The sequence below is a fragment of the Watersipora subatra genome, chromosome 1, assembly GCF_963576615.1.
Source record: "Watersipora subatra chromosome 1, tzWatSuba1.1, whole genome shotgun sequence".
NCBI classification, from domain to species: Eukaryota; Metazoa; Bryozoa; class Gymnolaemata; order Cheilostomatida; family Watersiporidae; genus Watersipora; species Watersipora subatra.
This window is the reverse complement of record NC_088708.1, coordinates 29,138,778-29,165,267: the sequence shown is the minus strand read 5'-3', so window position 1 is coordinate 29,165,267 and position 26,490 is coordinate 29,138,778. Positions and strand designations below refer to the sequence as shown.

Here is a 26,490-nt window from a genome sequence, read left to right as displayed (position 1 = left end):
ACGATACTTCTTGAATTACAGAAAGTGCAACGACTTGAATTACAATGACAGGTTTACCACGTCTGCTAACTTCCAAAACAACAAAAATGTTGTCATTTTTAATTAAAATAGCCAATAAGATGCCAGCAAGAACCATCGCGCTTGAACGTTGGTGCAGCAGAACAGGATACAGTAATTCTATAGCAAAAACTGTTGTGAAAGTAACATTCAGTTTTATTATCCCATTATCTTAATTTGTAAAGCATCTGTATTAATTACCAACTTTCCAATCACCATTTTGAAAATGTAGGTGCAGATGTACTCTGTATGCTAGCAACCTCACAGATTATCACTGCGTGTATTCCAATCAAAGCTACAATGGGAAATATTTTGACTCTTCCAGATGTCATGTACATGAACATGTCGTGTACATGAATGTATGCCATTACCACCACAACAATGTTGATGCTGGTGACTTAAGGAAACACCATTTTTTCAAATGAATAGCATATATTATATATAACGAGACAACTAAAATGTATGAAGGCATATTGCAGCAGCAACCTTTACATACTCATGAATAGCAAATAAAACTGGTTGATCTTTAGAGGAAGCAAATAGCAGAGCAACTTTATCTGAAAACAACGCTTTGACCTGAGAACAAGTACAGTACTTTTCGGACTATTAGCCGCTACCTTTTGCTGATGATTTGAGCCATGCGGCTTATATAAAGGCGCGGCGATTTGATGGTTTTTTCTATCACTGCTAGGGCGCATGAACCAGAATCTTCGGTTAGTGCGCCTCTAGCGGTGAAAGAAAAACTGAAACAATGCCTAACGGTACTGTTCCGTTAGGCACTGGGTTAAAAAGCGTCGGTTAATACAGAACAGTGCCGTTAGGCACTGTTCCATTTTAACCAGCAAAGTTGCTGCCGTGTAAAAAAGCACCGGCCTGAGTTCAGCGGCCTATACCAAGGTGCGGCCTATGTATTGTTTTACTATCGGTTTTTTGAAAATAAAGCAGAAGTGGCTTATATAGGAGTGCGGTTAATAGTCCTAAAAGTACGGTATTTATAAAACAACTGCAACACCAAAGTACTCCTAATCTATAGTAACCACAACAAAACTTATGAAAAACCGCTGAAATTCACTAAGAGACAATTTGGACCAAACTGCATTGGTGTTACAGATGTTTTGACAAGGAGTGAGAAGAAAATATATCTGTGCGATAGGAATGTCTATCGATTATGTATGTGGTACTTTGTTTGTTACCAAAATATTATTGCTACTTGAAGACTATAAAAGATTCCTTGTCAACCACCCTATGAAATCTACACAAAAACAAACTCATTTTAAACATGTAACCTGATAATTTTACAAAAATTATACAATTATGACTTTTTTATATTTTAAAGTACTTCAAAACTAATTTTAGATTTGCTTCCCTCTGTTTGCCCAAGATGCAATGGCACATTCCAATGTTTTCAACTATAAATATTTTGCATATAATTGCTGCATATAAAATGCAATACTTTGTATAATAATGTGTAATGAAAGTTGTACAAAGAAGCTATTTTTATAATTCAACCACGGGTAAAAATGGGATGTTGTGCTGCTTTTCGATATTTAAATAAGTAAGATAAAAGACAAACAAATAATTGAAATACAGTCATACCTTGACTAAAAATTACCTCTACATATTAATTTGTCAACGGGCCACATGAAATTTTAACAAATTTTTGGCTCGCCATATGAAGCAATTTTTAACGTACGATGTGCAGACTTCTTGAAACATCGTAAGTAACAAAACTGACAACAATTAAAATAGATAAATAGTATAAAAATGTCTTGTCACGTGACATTCTCACGTGTATTGAAAGGCCAATACAAAGCTCAATATAAAACTTATCGTAGCACTAGTTTATGACAAACACTTTGGGTTTTACCGAAGACCCTGTATCAAATTTAGATGCTCGCTACTTTACAGTTGTTTCGGTTTGGTCTAATCGTCTAGTGGTAATCTGATCATGTGACCCAATACTTCGCAAATAATTTTTGCAGCACTTTTCGATTATCACAGGTGACCAACAGGCTCGTCATGATTATCAGACAATGATATGTACTCCTTCGAGGTAAGGTTAAAAAATAAAATGAATTTTCACGGTAAGTTCTAAGATATCACCGCTAAAAGTGACAGCATTACAATGACGATAAAACAGACGCGTAAGAACAATAGACATGGTCTTATTGAATGCGTGAAGTATATTTGTGAAAATATTTCGATGAATAAGGTTGCATGAAAGTGTAAACAGAAACCATCTACCACAACTACGTCACATTTGAACCGTTTTGAAAAGAGAATCCAAACTACGGCGGTTTCGCGTGGCTGCGATTAACTGTTCGTTTTTGAGCTTTTAAGAGCTTGTAATCACATTCCCACATATTTTGCACCTACAATAGAACAGAGTAAGACATGGTGAATCTTTCGATACCAAATAACTGTAATGTAAATTTTGTTGCAAGTCAACCTTTAAAGGTTGACTTGCAACAAAATTTACATTACAGTTATTTGGTATCAAAAGATTCACCATGTCTTATTCTGCTGTATTGTAAGTTCCACATATGTGGAACTAAAGAACTATAAAAGAACTATTAAAAATACTAAAGTTATGTACATTAAGTTGATCTGAACTACCGCATATCAAATGTATGAGTGAATTATGCCACTCATTTCTACTACTCACACCGCTACTAATCTTACACATTGACAAGCCTACACTTCTATTCTCCAGCCTCTGGTGGTAAAGGTGGCTATATGGTCCAGTGGTAGTACACTTGGCTTAACATCTGCGCATCCAACTGTACGGGTTCGATTCCAGTGAGGAGCAATATTTTTTAACACCCAGACGGAACGACGAATACTGCTTTTATTATAGTAAAGATAAAACTAGCTTAAGTTACTCCAATTCATTAGGTAAAGAAACTTAGCTGATGGTAACTACATTAACTGTCACTGTTTATAAACTGTTTTAAATCTGGAACGAATGTGTAGCATAAGAAGTAAGAAATGTTTTTTTAACAATCTGTTTTAGTTATGCCTCGAGCTGTCAGGTATTTGACTTACGCATTGGCATTGGCTAAACAGTCACAGAAATAAACAAACACCTTCAATTGAAAGTTAGAATGGTAAATGTCGTTTAAGTTGATTAATAATGAACTTTTTGTGCACAAACTTTTTGTATTACCCGTGCAACGCCGAGCATTTAGCTAGTAGTTTTATATAGTACACCTTTTAATGTTATCAATATTACTTGAGGTATTTATCATTAAACAGGTTCTGAAACGCATTAAACAAAATATCATGTATTTTTTTTATAAAAATATACTTGCTCAAACATACAACGATTTCATTGTACGGAGTAATTATTGGAACGGATTCACTCCGTATGTTGAGGTTTGACTGTAATGTTAAACTTTGGAGTCTTTTGAAATTTTATAACAGCATTACGATGCTGCTCATACAGTGGCACACAATAGACTATATTCCTTAGCGAGACATACTCAAATGACTAGCTGTGATAACAATTCACCCTAACTATATTTGTAATAAGATCTGTTAATGTGATAAATATTAGGGTATCTTTGCAGAGTCCTACAAAATCTTCTGACTAGAGAAAACAACGTAGTAATAATACATTACCCATAGCATCTACTAGTTAGCCTGTCTTATTATCATCTTTTTGTCATTGACCTTCACTAATACTTGTCGCACGATTATAAATTATTAAGCAAATAAGTCACTCCTGATTGAAATATAATTGCTAGTCCTGTAATTAATTTCGTCTCTATCATAGACTTATATCTCAGAATAGACTTAGCCTCTGTCACACCTCTTTAACTGTTTATTAACTCTATGAAAATACTCTGAGCCTATTATGGATTCCCAACAATTTTAAGCCTGCCCTATTTGAACGTTGCAGACTAGTCCAACTCAAGTTCAAACTTTTAAAAAGGATAAAGACTATCACAACGTTATGGCGAGTTTTGGAGTGGTTTTGTGAAAAGCTTCAAAAGAATTTAAAATTAATGAAGACTATGGCCAGCAGCAAGTTGTGGCATCGTTACAAGAAATAACTACGAGTTATGTTGCAACTGCAACAGTATCTCGATGACTAATAACTAAATATACATTTAAACACGGTTTAAGGACTTGAAAAAGAACTTTTTAAATGGTTTTTTTCGCCCTTTATTGGCAATAATTTCATTTCAAACAGAATTTTTTTCCAGATTATGCCATACAGGAATTATAAAACAAAAAAGTAGCAGTTAGTCAACAAGACCAAATAAATGGTTTGAGATAACGTTTAAAATATCAAATACTTTCCGACAATGGCACAGAGGCTGTGTCGATCCTCTTGACTCATCGCTTAGGAATTTTTTTGTCTATCGGTCCAATTTGTTTTGAATGTTATTAACCAGTGATAATATAAAGGTTATATCTATCGATACTAATGAATCGGAAATTAGTCTCCAGTTCTGACTTACCCTTCTGGATTTTTGAAACCGGTACATCTGGCAGCATGGGGTAAATCCATCAGCAAACCAACAGAAAAATGCATTAGACAAACTGTCTTCTTAACAATGATTCCGACAGAGCGAGACTAACCTTGCACTGAGGTCATCCGCTGGTGACTCTGGTGGTGGGGTGCTACTGTCCGACAAATGATCGCCATTCTCAATCGGAGAAGTATCCAGCCTTGACCCTACATCGAGCTCGGGCTTTACCACAGCTACTTCTTGAATAGTCGGACTGGCCTGTAACAACATCACAGCGAATGCTAAAACTACGACATAACAGCCGGCATGTAGGACGGATTTTGCATTTTCATAGGCTGTGTAAATCCAAGGGCGGTTTCATTGGACAGGTCATAAATGACAACAGGTATCCAGCCATCACCAATTGTACACTATTATCAGCCAAAGATCAAACTGAGCCCTGAATCCCTTGATTACTGAATAGGATCATAACCACAAGCTTTTATGAAACATAAGGCATGGCTGCGGTATGTTTAACACTCTGCCAGTGTACTACACTATCGACCAGTTAGGCATAGGATGTGTGAAAGAGCCGCCTGGCAAAGTGCCAATATCAATAAAGGCGTATTGATTTGAGTGCCAAGGAGAAAGATTCCTCAAGTCGTAATCACGTATTAGACTATTAGAGGGTGTAGAGAAAAATCAACGATTCTGTTGAGTGCAGCTCAATCAATGATATGCACTCGATGTTGTTGAACATTTACATTGTAGGAGAAACTGCTGAGCAACAAATTGATTACGAAAAGAAACCATCTCAACGAATTCCTGCTTGACATGCAAAAAGAAAACAGAAAGTGAGATAAAACACACTCATATATTTACAACAGATTAACCAGTGTAGTATGCAATGTGTATGAAAAACAAAACTATTCGCGCATAGAAATCATAGAAAATATTAGTACATACATTAGATGTTTGCCACCATTTGTGGGGAAAATTCTGATTGGTTACTGCCTATTCTTTTTATGTAACACTAGTTGGTACCCTGGCAGTCCAGTGGACGGCGAGATAAAGCAGAGAATAAGTATGTGTACAATTATTCTATATTCCTGGAAGGCGCATGATTGGTGGAGGTGGTAGTGCGCTGGGTGACAAGGCTGAATATTGCTGGTCAGAATCTGACACAACGCGATCTCTTTCCCCAACCTCCAACTGAGGCTCCAGACAGACATGGCTCTTATTATAGTAACGATGTTTACTAGGATAAACATGGTTGTGTTTACGATATAGGAATTCAAAACATTGCTGCCTTTTCATACAGCAACAGACTGGTGTGGTAACATATAGAATCGAATCAGCAAATGGGAGAAAGACCTAATGAAGTTCTAAGCACCATTACAGCATAGATCACATCAGCATAGGAATTTGACTAGTGCCTACCCATTAAAGACACAAACAGGAAACTGTACACAAAATACAACTGCCATAGATTTTGGTATAAAACAGGCTGATCTACAAGACAAACCTTAACAAACATATGGTATGCTTTAACAGCATATTGACTAATACTGACTATAGACTTACACTATATAGGTCGACATGCAACTCTACCGCCACGCTGTCAACTTACTGTCAATCTATAAAACCATTGTGCCAATTAGCAATGCATTGCGTATAGCCAGTCTAATTAGAACTGGTCCGAGCTGAGGCGACAGGATGTGACAATACACACAAACTTTTACATATCATATAGCCTTTGTTCATCACTAAAATCAGGTCAACCCTCAACAAGATTGATCTCCCTAAAAGGTAAAACTGTGATATTTATCAGTTGGTCCATGAGACTTCATGAGTTCAAATAAATTTGATCGTGAAAACGATCAAATTTATTTGATCGTCTTCAAGATGTCTTATTCTACACGTTGATGAAGATATAACTGTAGCGACGTTGAGAGCTGGATTTCATAATTCCAAAAATGTACTTTTATACTTCACTCTTTGATTCATTTATTTTGACATCGGGCCTGCATTGACCTCTACAACAGCATAATTGAAAAATGTAACCAGACATCTTCATCAATGTATCCTGTTTATGGTCAACAGAAGCCAACTGCATCCTGCATAATAATCTCATTTGCAAAAATATTGTTGTTGGGTTTGTTGGTGAATTGTTCTGTAATCGGTAGAGTGTGTACCATGATGGTCGTTATTGCTCAAAATGGCATAGAGGGGATAACTTTCAGTTCATAGGTACATTTATGGCTCAACGATTGCTCATAGAGGAATCTAAAAACACCCTTACAAGAAGATTTAGGTTGGCAGATTTGTGCTTGCAGTTATATGTACAGTGTACATGTACAGCGAGCAGTATAAGCTGTAAAAAAAGCTCAAAAAAGCGCGATAACAACGCTAGCTTGTGATCCCGTTTTTGAGCTCATTTTTATTGGCGTTCAGCCTATTAAACATCCTGTAACAAGCTACAAGCAATGTTGAATAGCTTATCTACCTTTCAGAAAAGACTGAGATTATTTCGATGGCTGAATTTAGAGAATAATGGTTTTAAGACACCTATCTCTATAATTCGAGATCGGACTAAACATCCCCAACTTCCGTCCCTAAACTGCTAGGTTGCGTCACAGATTTATGGGCGAGGCTTGTTGTGTCGATTGCGACACCGATATTGAATCGCTGTGAAAAAGCCTTCAAAAACAAAAATGACTTTGAAAGTTAGTGGACCAATCTTTATTTTGAGTACAAAATCGGAATCAGCGGGTCTAATTTACCTGTGAACAAACAATGAAAGCTGTTCGTGGCAGTTATGGTTTAATACTAATTCATGATAAAAATTGTTTTCATGACAAATATAAGACTATGTTAAACAAAGTTCTTCAGAAGCCTTGGGCAACGGCAAGCAGCAGGGTACGGAATTGCCATGAGCATTACATATTTTAGTTAGCTCTGAGTTGATGGCCGACTACATAATGACAAGAAGTCATGTTTGTCACCGACTAGTGTCCATGATACAGCTTGATAATTTAAACGATTTACGAGAAAACTATTCTTAATTAACACTGAATCGTCTTCCCTTGAAGATTTTTAGAATGTGTAAACTTGGTGGCTGTTAAACTTTTAAGATTGAACCCTTTGGCTGGGGAAACGACCAAAATGTCGTTTACCGGTTGCGTGGGGAAACGACATTTATGACGCTTTCGGTAGACGTTTATAAAGCTGTCGCCTAGTAACGTTAAACAAAGGATATGAATACTAGTAAGTTTTAAATACCATCAACAAGATATCAGTCGATGATTTACAATATGAAACGATTATCTGAGAGGCGTTGCTTTGTGCTAAAAGCTAAACAAATCGCGCCTACTTGGAAAAGAATAAAAGTTGGAAAAACCAATCAACATCGGCTCGACTTTCAAAACGGTAAACTAAAAGATTATTTGATCCTGCGATCGTTAGTGATTTTTTGTCTGATCAGAATAAAAATAATTCAGATGATAGAAGTGATGTAAACTTTTTGGACTTTTAATATACTTGGAATATACAGAGAAAACGATTGTCATGGTGGCTCGCATGGCTACGTTATAGCGTTTGACTCTACCGAAAAAAATGCTTCCAAGCATTTCATGCAGGGACAATTGCACATTGTTGTATTTTTTTTGTAGTAGTAGATATGTAAATGAATGTTTCTGTACAAAAAATTTTGTTCATAGAAATAAATTTAAGATTTGAGCTATGCATGTTCATAAAATATCGATTTTATTGAATTTTGAAAAATAAACTACACGACTTTCGGCTGTTTTTGCCGGGCTTTTACCCAGCCAAAGGGTTAATAGTAGCCTAAACTCTATCAGAGTTTCCTAATTCATGGCACAGCCGGTCTTATTGACAGTGCTAGTCTGGTTCTTAGCAAGAAGCGTTCGTTGCAACAATAGTATTTACTCTAGCTGAACAAACAAGATTGGTCTGTCACACCAGCTCTATAACTGGAATATTGGTCTGTCACACCAGCTCTATAACTGGAATATTGGTCTGTCACACCAGTTCTATAACTGGAATATTGGTCTGTCACACCAGCTCTATAACTGGAATATTGGTCTGTCACACCAGTTCTATAACTGGAATATTGGTCTGTCACGCCAGTTCTATAACTGGAATATTTCCAAGGAGTTCAACGACTCACTTCAGTGATAAGGAGAGTATACAATGGTGCTGTCGTGTCTGACAGCGTAAGGGTACATGATTGAGGTACACACAAGTAGAGTCAGGTCTATTGACAGACAGTGATAACAGAGTAGGGTAGGGTCTATTAACAGACAGTGATATCAGAGTAGGGTAGGGTCTATTAACAGACAGTGATATCAGAGTAGGGTAGGGTTAATTAACAGACAGTGATAACAGAGTAGGGTCTATTAATAGACAGTGATAACAGAGTAGGGTCTATTAAGAGACAGTGATAACAGAGTAGGATAGGTTCTATTAACAGACAGTGATAACAGAGTAAGGTCTATTAACAAACAGTGATAACAGAGTAGGGTCTATTAACAGACAGTGATAACAGAGTAGGGTCTATTAACAGACAGTGATAACAGAGTAGGGTCTATTAACAGACAGTGATAACAGAGTAGGGTCTCTTAACAGACAGTGATAACAGAGTAGGGTCTATTAACAGACAGTGATAACACAGTAGAGTAGGGTATATTAACAGACAGTGATAACAGAGTAGGGTCTATTAACAGACAATGATAACAGAGTAGGGTCTATTAACAGACAGTGACAACAAAGTAGGGTATATTAACAGACAATGACAACAAAGTAGGGTCTATTAACAGACAGTGATAACAGAGTAGGGTATATTAACAGACAGTGACAACAAAGTAGGGTCTATTAACAGACAGTGATAACAGAGTAGGGTATATTAACAGACAGTGACAACAAAGTAGGGTATATTAACAGACAGTGATAACAGAGTAGGGTCTATTAACAGACAGCGATAACAGAGTAGGGTATATTAACAGACAGCGAATAGGCAATGCGCTGCGAGGTGTCTTTAAATACTTTTCATGCTTCTAGTCTGAGATAAATGAATGCTTGCCTTCTAGCAAATGCATTTGGTGGCTGCTAAATAAAATGCTTTACGGCTTTCGTTAGTAGGTTAATTATAAAGTAATTACCTCGGCACCCACATACTGCCAAAATAGTCATGTAGACGACAACTCCTAGTTCATGTATATGTTTAGGAATAAATGATTGCTTATCTTGTACCCTATTCCATGAAAGGTGTGCATTTTTATAATTGCATTGCGCATCCTGCCCAGGTACATATGCGGAGGAAATCTGAAAGCAACTTTAATCGTGTGGCATGCCTGTTATGAGTCGTCCTCTCTAAACAGAAAGTTAACCTTAAGTTAACTTCATGTACGACTATCACATTCGGTAGAATATTAATATTTTTGGTCAATGTCGGTTTCTACAAATTTGGTGCTGCTCTGACACAGGTAACCAACTAAAATTTCCAAGCATAAGCAAAGAAAACTGTGAGTACCAATAATGTTTTGGATGATTGACAGCCAGCCAGTAACCAGCCAGAACAAAACTTTCAACAGGTGTTATGTAAATAATGCTACGACTTACCTAAATCAAGAACCAAAAGGGTTAGATGCTAACATATGCTAATATATGCCATGTACGCTACATTTTATTTGCTATATGAACCTGTAAGCTAGATAAAAAACTTCTAAAGATATATACAAGCGAAGGTGCGGAAAGCTTCAAGCTTGCCTACACAAATATATTGTTGTTTAGTGATTAGATAAAGCTTAGAGGAATGAAAAGTTTGTCCATTTTCAAAACCATTTTGAACAATAGATCAGCTTTCGACTAACATAGATGATTATTATTAGAGCTACATATGGGACCTGTGAGAACTGCTACTAAAAATTGGAAACAAAAACTCTTTGCGTTGTTACATTGTGTAATAAGCTAGCTAGACAGAGTAGTCTTACTAGTTCATTATCCTACACCAACCTAGATAGTTTTATAACAAGCTTTTCAAGGTCTGTAGAAATCGTCAATCTTGTACATGGATATTTGCACTGTTTTCTAAATTTACAGAAATCTTCACAAACGTTTTAAAAGCATAGCCTTCTATATAAACGGCAAAGCAAGAATTACTTACCTGATGATTCCGTGGTGTGCTGTCATTAGGTGGAGCACCACGAGGAGTCAGCTCAGTAGGTTCCTCTACTTCTCCATTAAACGCTGCTCTCCCAATCGCTGTCACAGTAACGACATCAGCAGCATCAGGAATAACCGAAACACTCGGGGCAGCATTCTGTATAGAGACAATGCTCTGAACGGCACTGGCAGTCACTACCCCATTAGAGCTGAGAAAGCCATTGACGGGACTGTTACCACCATTTGATGTTTTCAGATCAGCTTGCTGTCCAACGATAGAGTTCCTAGTAGAGCTATCAATGACTGGTAAGTGAACGCTCTGACTGAGCAGCTCCAGATCATTGCTGCTGTCTGCCGAAAGAAGCACTGGTGTCGGGGTCGACCTTTCGCTGCCAGTCAAGACAGGACGTTCGTGAGCCAAAGCGTTAGCGCTGTCCCAAGTATCATGTGAAGAGCTCTGAGAAATATTGCCACTCATGCTTTCATCCGTGCTAACGGATGGTGTGTTATCAGCTGCCGATTCTCTCTTATTACTCATACCATTGGAGAAAGCTGACGGACCACTAGATTCTGTGACTGGAGTGTTGAATGCATCGGGAGGATTGAGAGAGGCTGGACCATCATTTGGTACTGTTGGCGGTGGTGGAGAAAACGAACTTCCATTGGACAAAGATGGTGGTTGCGCTGACTCAATACACTGTAGTTGTTGCATAAGCTGTGCCTGACGGGCTAACAACTCCTGCTTCATTTTCAGTTGAATCTCTTCCAGTGTCCTTGTTTGCTCCATGTACTGTTCCTTCATCTCACTCGCGATATACTCGGCTATTTTCCTTTGCTGGGACGTCAATTCTTGCACGTTTCTCGAGCCCGTCAACTAAAACATCAGCAAACTAATATTATGGTAAGTGGTTTACAGAGTTGCACCGGCTCTGTCCGCTATTGTCAGCTTCAGCAGAGCCAATAGGCGGGCAGAGCGATACACAACAGCATATTAATATCAAGAACAACAACAGAATAGGTGAATAAAGATTTGATAACGCTGAATTGCAAACACAGCTTAAAAACCTATTCAGGTAACCTTGAATGAAATAAAAATGCCGCGTGTACAAACATGAACAATATGAGATTGGTTGGATTATACTGACAAACTTTTAACACCCTCTCACACCATTCCTACCTGCAGTAATGTGCTTTGATGAAACTGTTGAAACAGTAGACCTAGCACCACGAGCCTATAATGCAACTATGCAGGACTCGTGAGTCGATACAAATGAAGCAAAGTACGCTATCTTCAATTCACAATCTCGTTTCAAATAGCTTTTAAGTTGAATAAAGTTTACCGGCACGCAGACAGCGCATAACAAATCCCTAGAGTAGAATTTACGATGATATAGCAAACAAGATGCTAATGCCAAACGTTCAAACACAACAATTGCTTACTACGCCATAGACAGAATTCTATGCACACAAAGCCTGGAGTTTATGAAATGGCATACGCCAATATGACCTGCCTATAGCGTATTTGAATTGATAATACTGTGCATAAAGCTTTATAAATGGCCATGAATAAATTTGTGTAGGCTATCGGTCGGCAAGGGCTGCCTGCGTTACCAACCCATGCTTGTGACTGGGTGACAGCGGCAGCATAGGCCAGGGCACTTGAGATAAGAGATTCAATTAATACTGAGTTAGTCTACGCTTACAACATGGCTACATTTCCCTTCTAGTGACACTAGAGGCAGCCCCGAGTAACCACTAGCCATATCATACAGCCACATAATATACTACTAGGTGATTATCTCCCCTCGAGAATGATCAGTCAATTAAACGATGTCCAAAAATTAGAACAGCAATAGATAGCCTACAAAATGTTTTTTTTAAATCTACTTCGTTATCCAAGTTTCTATTTATGCCTATTATTATTATCATCACTCATTCCATACAGAGACAATAATTTTTGTTTGCTAGCAAATATTAATCATGCTTGATCGGAGGCCCTTAGCCTGTCTTGACAAACTGTTGTTTTTGCGGAGTTGTCCCCTGTCGAGCGGGCGAGCAACAACAGCTTGTCACAAGACGTACTGCACCTGATGCATCAGCTGCACTTATAGGGAGTTGTTCTCTTCCGTCTACGCGGCTCGGCTGCGATGTTATGTCGGTCGCTCCATTGGTAATCATAACGGATTTTACGCAAAAATTTATGTAGAAAAATTAAAATAAGAACGTTCAACTAGCAACCTGTCTCTGCAGTAAACTTTGGTAGAGTTTAAGAACTTAGGCAACAGCGACTAAACATGTCGTTATTTGTGCGCTCAGTCAGTTTTATTTCTATTTTTGTATTAGTAAGTTTTATTTGTTCTTATTGATTTTATTATAAGATTATTTTATTCTTAAGTTCTACTAAAGTTATCACAGAAACTGGTCTTTGGTTAAATGTTGTAATCTTGTTTTTTTTCTACATAAATTTTGCGTGAAATCCGTTATGATTACCAATGGAGCGACCGACATAACATCGCGGCCGAGCCGCATAGACGGAAGAGAACAACTCCCTATAAGTGCAGCTAATGCATCAGGTGCAGTATGTCTTGTGACAAGCTGTTGTTGCTCGCCCGGTCGACAACTCCGCAAAAACAACAGTTTGTCAAGACAGGCTAAGAGGCCCTTGGACTAGAAAACATTTGGTCTTTCCAAATCCCTGACCAACTATTCACTAACCTGACCACTTCATAGCTAAACCCAACAAACAAAAACAACTGAGCACTACAGACAAACATCTTGCCTGTCCTGTATTTGGAACATCCTCATATCACAAGAATTTCTTTAAGAAACACTATTAATTTTCTATGCTATTATTGTTGTTTCACACAACCTGGTTTGCTTTTATTGCTATTGTCTGATAATAAATAGAACTAAGACCAAATCAAATACCTCTCCATAGGAAAGAAGACAGACCTGAGTGGAAGAAAGGATGGTAAGTTACTTTAACTTTACAAGTACTCAATGTGAGTACATATGATACAATTTAGTACTGACTCTATAAGTACTGAGTGTGACAGTATATGATAAAGTTTAGTACTGACTCTATAAGTAATCAGTGTGACAGTATATGATACAGTTTAGTACTGACTCTATAAGTAATCAGTGTGACAGTATATGATACAGTTTAGTACTGACTCTATAAGTAATCAGTGTGACAGTATATGATACAGTTTAATACTGACTCTATAAGTAATCAGTGTGACAGTATATGATACAGTTTAGTACTGACTCTATAAGTAATCAGTGTGACAGTATATGATACAGTTTAGTACTGACTCTATAAGTAATCAGTGTGACAGTATATGATACAGTTTAGTACTGACTCTATAAGTACTCAATGTGACAGTATATGATACAGTTTAGTACTGACTCTATAAGTAATCAGTGTGACAGTATATGATACAGTTTAGTACTGACTCTATAAGTAATCAGTGTGACAGTATATGATACAGTTTAGTACTGACTCTATAAGTAATCAGTGTGACAGTATATGATACAGTTTAGTACTGACTCTATAAGTAATCAGTGTGACAGTATATAATACAGCTTAGTACTGACTCTATAAGTAATCAGTGTGACAGTATATGATACAGTTTAGTACTGACTCTATAAGTACTCAATGTGACTGTATATGATACAGTTTAGTACTGACTCTATAAGTAATCAGTGTGACAGTATATAATACAGTTTAGTACTGACTCTATAAGTACTCAATGTGACAGTATATGATACAGTTTAGTACTGACTCTATAAGTAATCAGTGTGACAGTATATGATACAGTTTAGTACTGACTCTATAAGTAATCAGTGTGACAGTATATGATACAGTTTAGTACTGACTCTATAAGTAATCAGTGTGACAGTATATGATACAGTTTAGTACTGACTCTATAAGTAATCAGTGTGACAGTATATAATACAGTTTAGTACTGACTCTATAAGTAATCAGTGTGACAGTATATGATACAGTTTAGTACTGACTCTATAAGTACTCAATGTGACTGTATATGATACAATTTAGTACTGACTCTATAAGTAATCAGTGTGACAGTATATAATACAGTTTAGTACTGACTCTATAAGTACTCAATGTGACAGTATATGATACAGTTTAGTACTGACTCTATAAGTAATCAGTGTGACAGTATATAATACAGTTTAGTACTGACTCTATAAGTACTCAATGTGACAGTATATGATACAGTTTAGTACTGACTCTATAAGTAATCAGTGTGACAGTATATGATACAGTTTAGTACTGACTCTATAAGTACTCAATGTGACAGTATATGATACAGTTTAGTACTGACTCTATAAGTAATCAGTGTGACAGTATATGATACAGTTTAATACTGACTCTATAAGTACTGAGTGTGACAGTATATAATACAGTTTAGTACTGACTCTATAAGTAATCAGTGTGACAGTATATAATACAGTTTAGTACTGACTCTATAAGTAATCAGTGTGACAGTATATGATACAGTTTAGTACTGACTCTATAAGTACTCAATGTGACTGTATATGATACAATTTAGTACTGACTCTATAAGTAATCAGTGTGACAGTATATAATACAGTTTAGTACTGACTCTATAAGTACTCAATGTGACAGTATATGATACAGTTTAGTACTGACTCTATAAGTAATCAGTGTGACAGTATATAATACAGTTTAGTACTGACTCTATAAGTACTCAATGTGACAGTATATGATACAGTTTAGTACTGACTCTATAAGTAATCAGTGTGACAGTATATGATACAGTTTAGTACTGATTCTATAAGTACTCAATGTGACAGTATATGATACAGTTTAGTACTGACTCTATAAGTAATCAGTGTGACAGTATATGATACAGTTTAATACTGACTCTATAAGTACTGAGTGTGACAGTATATAATACAGTTTAGTACTGACTCTATAAGTAATCAGTGTGGCAGTATATGATACAGTTTAGTACTGACTCTATAAGTACTCAGTGTGACAGTATATGATACAGTTTAGCACTGAGTCTATAAGTAATCAGTGTTGCATTGTACTTTTTTGAGCACAAATAACAATGTTAGAAGAGGACTACAATATCACAAAGGATATGAACCCAACACGGCCTATCCGGTACAATAGCTATACGAATGGCATAATTTGCTTTATACCATAGATGGAATTTACTGCAAATTGATTTGGGAATCCTGACAAACAACAGAAGACAATTTCTTACATTTTCCAGTAATACAAGCTATAGCTGCCAATGTTGAATCGCAGCCTGGTTACACAAATCCATTTTATGAGAAACTACTGGTGTTGAAAAATTCACCTATTTGATGACGTGCTTCGCTTTTTGTATAATGATACTTGTTTTACTCCAAAGTTACTGTTGCTACTGTTAAAAAGTTGAAATATTAAAATTAAATTTACTCAGACATAAGACTTTTTAAATTAGTAGTCAACATTGTGGACTACATTTGAAGGGCATGAACTGCTGATATTCATAGGCTAAATATGAACTCACCTTGCGTCTGGTAGCTGGTACATAGTAACCAATGAGCAAAGGTCAAACGAAAAATTATCTTGCCGTGCAAAACATACGTACGTGATAACGATAGCATCAGCCTATATGGCTGTATTTGTAGCATTTTATCTTGCGAAGGCTTTTACTTACATTACCACTCCAATTTTGGAAATTGCTAACAAAACTTAACAGTCTTGTTTTTTTCGTGATATTTCATGGGACTGAAGAAAGTGAAGTAAAGCTGCTTTGCTGAAATGCAGCCATGTTGAATCCAGACCATTTATCAAATTTTGCATGCAGACTGAGTGATTTCAATCAGTGTTACACACAACAGCAGTAAACGATCAGAGATTGTTTGTAACACTAAAGCTATATGCAGTTACTTTCTGCAGTTGGCCTGATAAAAAAATAAAAACGCTGAAGAGCATTGACCAACATATGAAGGAATATACCACATATGAAATACCCACAATACAACAGTAACAATGGGAAAATTGACTAAAGCATTCGTCAGTGGATAAGAACTAAGGCCAGTTAGTTGACACACTACTTCATTAGCATGACAAAGGAAAGAAGGCCTAGTGAGTAGAGAGTAAACAGCTAATCAATGGAAACACACAACTCCCTATATGTTCACCGACACTTGAAGGCTAGAACAAATCTGCACTTCAACGGCGTATTTTGTATGATTTTATTGATAGGCGTATGAACAAGTGATGAGTTGTTATACATGCAGTAAACTCTGCTCACAGATGTCTGATAATCGCATTACAGCGTACTTACAAATAACTGAAAACCTATCACCAGTCAATATATGAAATGTTGGCACATATCGCAGGTGTCCCAACGCAACGTATAAACCTGGCATGAATTATCATTCTACATACGTCCATGGCCTTCTCCAATGATCAAAACCTGCACCTACTGAAACTATTGAGGAGAATGTACATTATATGGTTGTAAAATGCCTTATAATCAACTGGCCGATTTCATATAACACAAAAATAAAAGTTTACTCAATAGCAAGTGGAAACCTTTGACTGCTCTACATTCCTGTAGAACCCACAACGTTAAAGACTGGTTCACACCATATCGCAGTATGTCAGTATAAATACTACAACACATCGGTGATCGTCTTTGATAACATCGTACACACTATCACAAACCCATCCATGTTTGCATCGGTGAATAGTCTGCGACAGCGTTCTCATTACACGATGCAGTCGCCAAACTTTGAAATACTAGTCCCGCAGCAACTAGAGAAATATAAATAAAAGCATTCCACGACAGCCAACACCATCGCTGACGTGGAGCACATTGCACTGACTGTCATGGATGCCTGGGAACTATCAGGATAGTTTGACAGCTGGCGTGTTTTCCAACATATCCACTTGCCTCAGCGATGTCATCGGTCCACGGTGTACATAGTCAACGAATAATTGCTGATAGGACAACCCTGACATACAGCGATACAGTGCTAACCAGCCTTCAGCCGTACAAGCGAGAAAACAATAAAAATTACCCACACTCGCAGCAAAATTGATATTTGTGTCATCTATTTAAAAAAACTACACAGCAACACTTTCACTCAATACATACATTGTGACTATGAATCCCTTTATAGGGTCGGATATATTTTAAAACAGTGACCTACCAGACACTGTGGCGATGCAGGTGCGGAGACATCCTGCTCCTGAGAAGCATCCCGTAGACTGCTGGCTGTCGTCTGCACGTCAACAGTCCTTGACGAAACTGATCCATAGAACGAGGGGCTGAAGGAAGGTGCACTCTGAGCCGAAGTTTGTCTGTATGCTGGCACCTGTCGACCACCCCTATTCACCCCATTGCCAGCTGGGCCAGACATCACTCGACCTAACGATAGAAATATACTAGTAGGCCTAATGAAGATTTAGGAGGGTTTGCCATATTATATCTTAACAAATAATCATTTAGGTCACTCTAATCAGCTTATCATTGACTTTGACATTTCTGTTTGATTCTGAAGAAACCTTCGCTAAAATTAATGTGATTTATTCATGATAACAAAAATGTATAAATACAACACTCTTAACTTAACCGACCACAGCGTTTCTATGCTTTGAAGTTGAGTTCTTCGTAAAGCCATTTTCAAACCACATAAAAATACCAAGATTGCAATCTTAAAAAAGCTTTTCCTACGATGTCTATTTTTTGAGGATCACGCTGTCCGATGTCCTGATGTCCTATGACCTGATGTCCTAGGACCTGATGTTCTATGACCTGATGTTCTATGACCTGATGTTCTATGACCTGATGTTCTATGACCTGATGTTCTATGATGAATCCTTGCACATGGCATCTTACTGATGCACATGGCATCAGTAATCATTGATGAACTCGGCTTCTACTAGAGATATACGGTTTATATTCAAGCATGCTTTATTTCAACCGCTAAGGTTGACAATACGAGCCGTGTCCATCTATCCAAAACCAAAGCTGAAGGTTTGGATTAGAAATTGCTTAGCAAAGGATTCGAACTCGTGAGACTCGACTTAGTGGTCTGACACCCTAACACCTAGGCTAATTATTCGCCTTCCAGTATCTCAGAATAGTTGTGCATACACTCATTCTCTGTGCTTTATCGGCACTCCTGACGATCTCTCACAGCACAATACACCACCAGAATACTAGTGTCATAAAATAAAGAATACATTGACCCCTTTACAAACCTATAGCATTAATAAGTAAATCCGTCTGTACAAGTAAATCATTGACTGTATGAGAACATATCAGCCAATACATACTCCAAGGAATAACAACCCCTACAATACCTTCATGGCATGGAAATGCAGTGAATCCGTACCTTGATTCCAAGCAGGAAATCCATATAGAAGCAAGTTGGTGCATAGAATTTGCTGTCGGCTAGTACCAGTGTCTTGAGGTCAACAACAAGGCCACGTCCACCAAAAAGAGACAGACTATGTTCAGAATACGGAGATACTAAAAAGTTATAGGAATAGCGATGTTAATAAAAGTGTGTGTCTTTACAAATGCAAAAAATGAAGCTGGTCTTTTTATGCATTGAAATATATGAATCTAATAATATTTCAAGCTACATATCTCCATTAATAAATAGCACTTTGTCTGTGTAAGTGCTTTGTCGTTCCACATTTTTTGGCCGATTTCAACCAAACTTCACACACATCTATGCTCCGTGCTTTTCACTAGGTCGCTAAAAATATTTGGATTCAAAAGTCAGTCTGGTTCCTAAGAACCATCTTCTTTAAATATCCACCTGCAGGCTATCTGATTGGCAATTAAAGATAGCCTGGGCATTAATGGGCTTGCGTATTGTTAAACTAAAAATCGATCTCACACATGGCCGGTCAATTTTGTTTCAATCAATTAACTTAAAACAAAGGAACAGATTAGTTAATTTGATGAATTTTAAATATGTACTTGTTAGAATTTTTAATAAAGACTCAATGCAATGCTAATTTCAGCATTTACACTGTCATTAAAAATCCCTTTATACCATTGATAAAATGCAGAAACCTGCAATGGTAGGCTTTCAATTATTTATTGACGGTCTTTTGGTATAGATACAGATTTTGCTCAAAGCAACGATAAATGAACCAATCATCCTTGGAGCAAATACAAGAAATATTGTGAGACTTGAAGGTTAACTGACAGCATTTTAAAATTAAATTTATTTATCCTAATACAGTAACATTTTATTTTAGCAATGATTTTGATGTTGGAAGAACAAAAAGCTAGTTTTGGAAACAAAAACACTCGCCATGCCAACTCCAAGCTGTGACAAGGTCATTTTTCTGCAAAACAGATGTATGATGTACGATGCCAATGCCGACAATTAGCGAATGCGTGAAAGCGTGACAAAAGCACTTCTTCTGAGGCAGCCATTTTATTACATTGTCACTATCTAGTAGCGGTGTAATAGTAACATTTTTTGTTTACCCAACATGGTAGATAATTCTAACGCAAAGTTGAAACAGGTTTTACAAATATCGGAAAAGCTAGAGCGAATTTATACGACCCGCATTAACTTTCGAGCGGTGGTTATAAAATTATACCAATCAGCTTGTGCATACATTTTGCGGAGTGCGCAATAAATTCTTTTTTCAAACAAACATAAAATTTCAAAAATTGTCTGTGAACACTAGCTATTCTCAGAAGTCATCTGTTTAAAATTTATGAATGCAGGCTTTGCTGTCATGAATAAGAATTTTGAAAAGACAATAATCAAATAATCTAGTTAAAAAAAATGAGTGATTTCATTGTAATAGTGTCGCAGCTGTTTTCGTCGCGATTTTGCAAAGATTGCAAATCTTTTTATCCATTTTCACGACTTGAAGATATTGATAAAATCTCGTACTTGGCTTTAATCTTTAAAGCACATAAATTACATAATTTTTTTATTATATAGTTCAATACATCAGAGTCTTGGCTTTCGAATGAGCCTATATTCAATACACAAAGAATAATATAACTATGAAAAACAGGGTGTCAAAAGTATGTCCTGCAATAAAAAAACACTTGGTTGCGGTTCCCACAATGTGATGTCCTAATTATCATTTAGCCTTAAATTGTGGATCCCTTTCACTGCCATTGAGGCTGCGCTGTTTTGTGACAATCGGGGCTGTTAAACCCAAAGAGCGCTAATAATAAACTAGGATTCTAGATAATCAACAATGCCCGGGGATCGTGCTAACGCCCGACCAATACAAACACATGTTCTGGGTTAATTAATTATGCTTCAATAAATATACTGTCGTTGATAAAGGTAATGAAATCACATCGATTAAATTGTGACCTGTGGTTGCGTGGCCCTAGGACTACATGTCAATCGCACTTTCGCGAGATCACGCAATGCTTGAAATTAATTAGTCTCAGTCGCGACCCTAAACATCACAATAAAATGAGAGGGCTAGTGCATAATATCATCGGAAAAACATAGTATAGTGCTTGGAATCTGAGTTATTTACCATAAAAATAATCTGCACATGGAGAACTAATGACACTGATTCTTTTGTCATCTTCATTGGTTCTCTGGAGTTGTCCTAGCTTCGCCTGACACTAGCGTCATTATCGTAGTTGATAAATATAAGCGGTAAGCGATAAAATAAGCGGTAAGAGCACACAACACCGCATATGAAAATTGTGACGTCATAATTATCGAGTCTATGCCATTGAAAATTTCTGCGGTAAAGCTCTGGGGAAATCCTATAAACACCAACCAATGTCTGTGTCACCCTGTCAAACAATGGCTCATTCGAAAGCCAAGACTTTGATGTATTGAAATATATGATAAAAAAATTATGTAATTGATGTGCTTTAAGAGGCTGTGAACGCGCACATTCCAAGTGAAATGGTTTTAAAGAGAAAAAATTAAGAGTAAATAGGAAATATTTGGCTTGCCAGCTCAATCACAAAATAGCAGAAAGGTTACAAAGCCATGACCATTCTGAAGGCATACAACTCCCTCTGAAGCACCATAAGGTAAGATGCAACCCCTTAGACATATCACAGTAACTTCAGGACAAGAAAGAATGTTCAACAAATCACTTATTTTTTCAGCACTAAAGTTTCATGTCTTTTGTCATTTGTACCTCATTTGAAACAGACTTTAAAAAGGACCTATATTCAAAGTATTATAGTTTTCCAAGACCACAGTTTCACCACCGTAAGTTTAGAAAAGTAGTTAATCTTTCGGAACTAACTACCTATATAGTGATGCTATATAGGTAGTTAATTTGGAAGAACTAACTGCCTATCATAACATCACTATATAGTAACAAAAAACATTCACAAATTATCTTTTGACAGTTTCTTTTTAATATTTGCTCACAACATTTTAAACTGGATATGAACTTACGTATGAACAGTGATGGCAATTTTATGAATACAATACAAAAGTTTCTTTCGGAAAAATATCCAAATATACCAAACTATCTGCTATTGCTAAGAAGACTAACAACAAAAATGACGTCGAGGGTACTTTGTACCAGCAACTGAGCCTTACAAAGCTACCAAGAATTAGTCTTTTACTTTGCATTTGACCTGAATATGAAAAAACTTACCTCTCTAATACACAAATGAACTAATAAGATTAAATTTTGATGAATAACAAAATAATTGAGATGTAAAATTATAAAAATCTAGAGAGGATAACACCACTTGCCATTGTCCATCATTAATACTGATTTGAAATGCATACACAGAAAACATGGTGCTTTTTAACTCATTTGACAGACTGGTTAAAAAATAACTTTTGTCTTTACATGTGTTTAAAGCATCACATCTACTCCTTAATATCTGCTAATTCTTTTGACAACTTATTGGTTGGCTTCTAAGGTTGAGTTTAACGTTCAGGCCGCTTTTGACATTGACTGACCATTAAACTGCTGGTGAGAATGTGTTTTTTTTTAGATTTGGAAGAACGTGCATTTGCAAATTTCATATTATGCTTAACCAGACCATGTTTGCTTTTACTAATCGTTGAAAAAATACCGTAATTTTACATAAACATAACTCAGGTCGAGCAAGTTGCATCCACAAATAAAATATATCGTTAAAATCACAGCAAACGTATCATGCGTTGAATCAACTTCAGCGTGAGTGCAAGCATAAAATTTTTACTAATTACAGTTAGGTAATAACAAAAACACTAATTTGAAACATGGGTAAGATGTTCCGTTCTTGATTGATTACCTAACAATGTCGACTGTTGAGCTATAAGGATTAAGGCATTATACCGTTTTAATCAGTAAAAGCTTCCTAAGTTGACACATATAATAAGTCAAAAATCATGTTTGCTTCGTTATGATTGGTCTGAGTAAGTGAACATTCTTATGTTGAAAAATCAGGGACTATGTTTGAAGAGCTATTTGGAATAAACCAATATTTTGGATATTGGTTCATTAGATTTGGATGAGAAATAATCAATTATAATAAAATATCACCTGAAAGTAAAATTGATATTAAAAAGATTATCTTGTTGAATTAGTGTCGATAAAAACATTAACACAATAGCTTTCGATTGAAGCTTAGCATAACATTTCACTCATTTCATGTGGAAAATATTTGCATGAAACAATGTTGTCTTTTTTTACAAAGAAAACTGCTTACTTCTGAATGGATAACTTGACGTTTAGTCAGACGTTATTACTTTCGAATATGCTTATGAAACAACGAATTATTAGGGCGCACATCAATCCGCTCTATTTTGTACGCGCCGCACGCGCAACTACAGCAGGCGATCAAATTTCTTACTACACGTACAGCCTTTTCAAAATACCTAAACGTAAGTATTCATCAGACCTGTCAACCTGGTGCTATGCAAATGAGGGAGAAATTAGCCTCTAAAGCTTTCGCGCTAGCAGAAAAGTTTTTAAATGGGGACCTAGGCAGGTTAACATCGTATTCAGGCCTGCCAACCCAAGAGTAGGGCAACGCGTGAGATTTGGTTTTGGGGCAATTGATGTATCAATGATAGTATATATAAAATTGTGGAAATTGGGGCAAAAATCTCACGCATTTCCATTTTTTCTTTGGGGTGATTGCATGAGTCTCACGCCCAATGCGTGAGAGTTGGCAGGTATGATCGTATTTCAGCCCTAAAATTATGCTCAAGTGAATTACAAAAATATAAAAACAAATCACGGGCAGCTTGTACGAACTTAATGTTCTACATTTCAGTTGTGCAAAAAACATTGTATCATATCCATGGTGACGAGGTGACGAACATAACGTATACACAAGATTCTCAAAAGTTTACTGTTAATTAGTTTGGTAATTAGACAGGGACGCTATATCACACAGGTGTCCTTTAGCGGGATATTGCCGAGGCCGGGCCGTAGTCTACATACACAAAAAAACAACAAAGGTCCACGTAGTTATGACCAAAAACATAAGTATCCACCCAAATATCTCACCGATCCGATGAGCAGCACACACAAAAACTAAACCAATCGACAGAGCCACCCATCATGTCAAAATATTCCAAGTTTCAAGTCATGTCTTGCACAACTCACTTTATGGTTTCTCAAAACGTGTACCAGAGTTCCTATTAATTTGATACTGTCCGATTGCTGTTTTAGAAATGGTCACCGCTAGCCTAACCTAACGTCCTGATTCAACATCTCAATAACTATCAGGGCATTGCTAAAAGAGGGAACCAAAAAGTTCGGGAGCACTCAGCAATGCCCCGATAGTTACTGAGATGTTGAATTAGGACGTCAGGTTAGGCTAGCAGCGACCATTTCTAAAAAAAAACAGCAATCGGACAGTCTCAAATTAATAGGGACTTCAGTACGAGTTTTGAGAAACCATAAGGTGAGTTGTGCAAGACATAACTAGAAACTTGGAATATTTTGACATGATGGGTGGCTCTGTCGATTGGTTTAGTTTTTGTGTGTGCTGCTCATCGGATTGGTGAGATATTTGGGTGGATGCTTTTGCTCTTAGCTACGTGGACCTTTGTTGTTTTGTGTGTGTGTGTAGACTACGGCCCGGCCTCGGCTTGGACAATATCCCGCTAAAGGACACCTGTGCTATATCATCTCTACATTTGAGTCTGCACTGATTTGAGATGAGGTAGCTGCTGCTCCTTGATGTTTCAAGTTGTAGGTTTTGGCTGAGGTTTTAAGACTTTTGAGTAGGTCAGCTTTCAACTCTGTTCCAAAGCAGCAGGTAGAAAAGTTTATTTTTGTGGCTATCAGAGCATTCACTGTTTCAGAACATAAGTCAGCCCTTGTCTCGTCATGTATCTTTTAAGCATAAAAAACGCGCTCTGTTGCTACATTACTGTGAGGTATGCAGAGGATGGCCCTGAATGACTGAATGGTGGATCGTATCTCACGACTAAAAACAAACAAATGTCAAGGCCGTAGGAAACTCCCACCCAAATGGCTATACATATAAATCTTTGCTTGGACCTAGGTGGAGTGTAGGCCTACAAAAAACAAATGTTCTGAAATGGTCGAGTTCTTAGTTCAACGGCCGTAAAATTACCGAACGATAATTTTATGCACGAAACCATAACAACGTGTCTTTGGAGATACAGCGGGTCGTTCATTATCATTAGATTACGCGCATCGCGTTAATGCTATAGCGACTGATAAATAAATGGCTCGGTATTTTATCCTAGAGCTCAAAACATAAATCTGGGAGTTTACGGGAAGATTTTATTTTTGCGGGAGGGTAATCTCAATTCCGAGAAGGTCCAACAAAATCAGGGAAAGTTGACAGCTCTGATCAGGGGTTTGCTTTAGTTACTAGCAGTCCTAGATACCCTTGTTCTAATGGTATAGCAGAAAGCGCTGTAAAAACTGTTGTCTTTATGGAAAAAAACTACTGACAGATATGCAGCATTAATAGCTTAATGTACTGCTCCATTGCCATTTGGGTTCACCCCTAGTGAGCTTATGTTTGGTAGGGCGGTAATGTCAAAATTGGGTGTACCATATGAGAGTGATATAGGTAATGGTCAGTTTGAGAAATTAGAGAATTATTGTATGAAGAATTTAATACATAGATGGCATAAAAATTACAGTGTCTTTGGTTAGGGTTGACTTGCAACAAAGTTTATATTACAGTTATTTGGTATCAAAAGATTCACCATGTCTTATTCCGCTGTGTTGTAGGTGCAAAATATGTGGAAATGTGATTACAAGCTCTTAAAAGCTCAAAAACGAACAGTTAATCACCGCCATCACGAAACCGCCGTAGATTGGAATCAATTTATTTATCTGATGCAGTCAAACGATTTGGTTATTGTTTTTGACGCGTGATGTTCTTTTGTGAATTGAAAGGCCAATAAAAGGCTCAATATAAAACTTCTCGTAGCACTCACTAGTTTATGACAATCACAGCAGAGTAAGACATGATGAATCTTTTGATACCAAACAACTGTAATGGGAATTTTGTTGCGAGTCAACCTTCAAGTAAACTGAGCCCGGGTCAGTCGGTCTTTGTTAGGGCACCTACAAACCCAGGAGCGAAAGGTGTTATACTGTGAGAGGATAAGTCTCCTGATAGTTATTGGGTGCAGGTTAGACCTAGTGAGATCCGTAAAAATAGGAAACACCTCGTTGTATTTCATCCTGAAGGGGAGAGCATAGAGAGTGATGATATAGAAGACCTACCAACTCTAGTTAAAAAAGTGGTAGAACAAAGCGGGAATGTGACACCTCCCTCGACACTAGCTGGCTCAACTAGTCAGAATGTTGGTGATGTTGTTG

The 26,490-nt window shown here is 37.0% G+C and overlaps 1 protein-coding gene across 1 annotated transcript in view; it reads right to left on the bottom strand.

Moving 5' to 3' along the window:
* The window catches only part of LOC137398541 (M-phase phosphoprotein 9-like), a 44,643-nt gene extending 21,313 nt beyond the window's left edge, over positions 1–23,330 (bottom strand). Inside the window, exons 1-5 of the mRNA XM_068084668.1 lie at positions 23,212–23,330; positions 19,092–19,228; positions 17,904–18,121; positions 10,699–11,571; positions 4,645–4,793 (exon numbers count right to left, since the gene is read on the bottom strand). Of these exons, the coding sequence (XP_067940769.1) occupies positions 4,645–4,793; positions 10,699–11,571; positions 17,904–18,113 (1,232 nt within the window). The 5' untranslated portion in view covers positions 18,114–18,121; positions 19,092–19,228; positions 23,212–23,330. The remainder of the gene's footprint in view (positions 1–4,644; positions 4,794–10,698; positions 11,572–17,903; positions 18,122–19,091; positions 19,229–23,211) is intronic.
* Between the last annotated feature and the right edge of the window lie 3,160 nt (positions 23,331–26,490).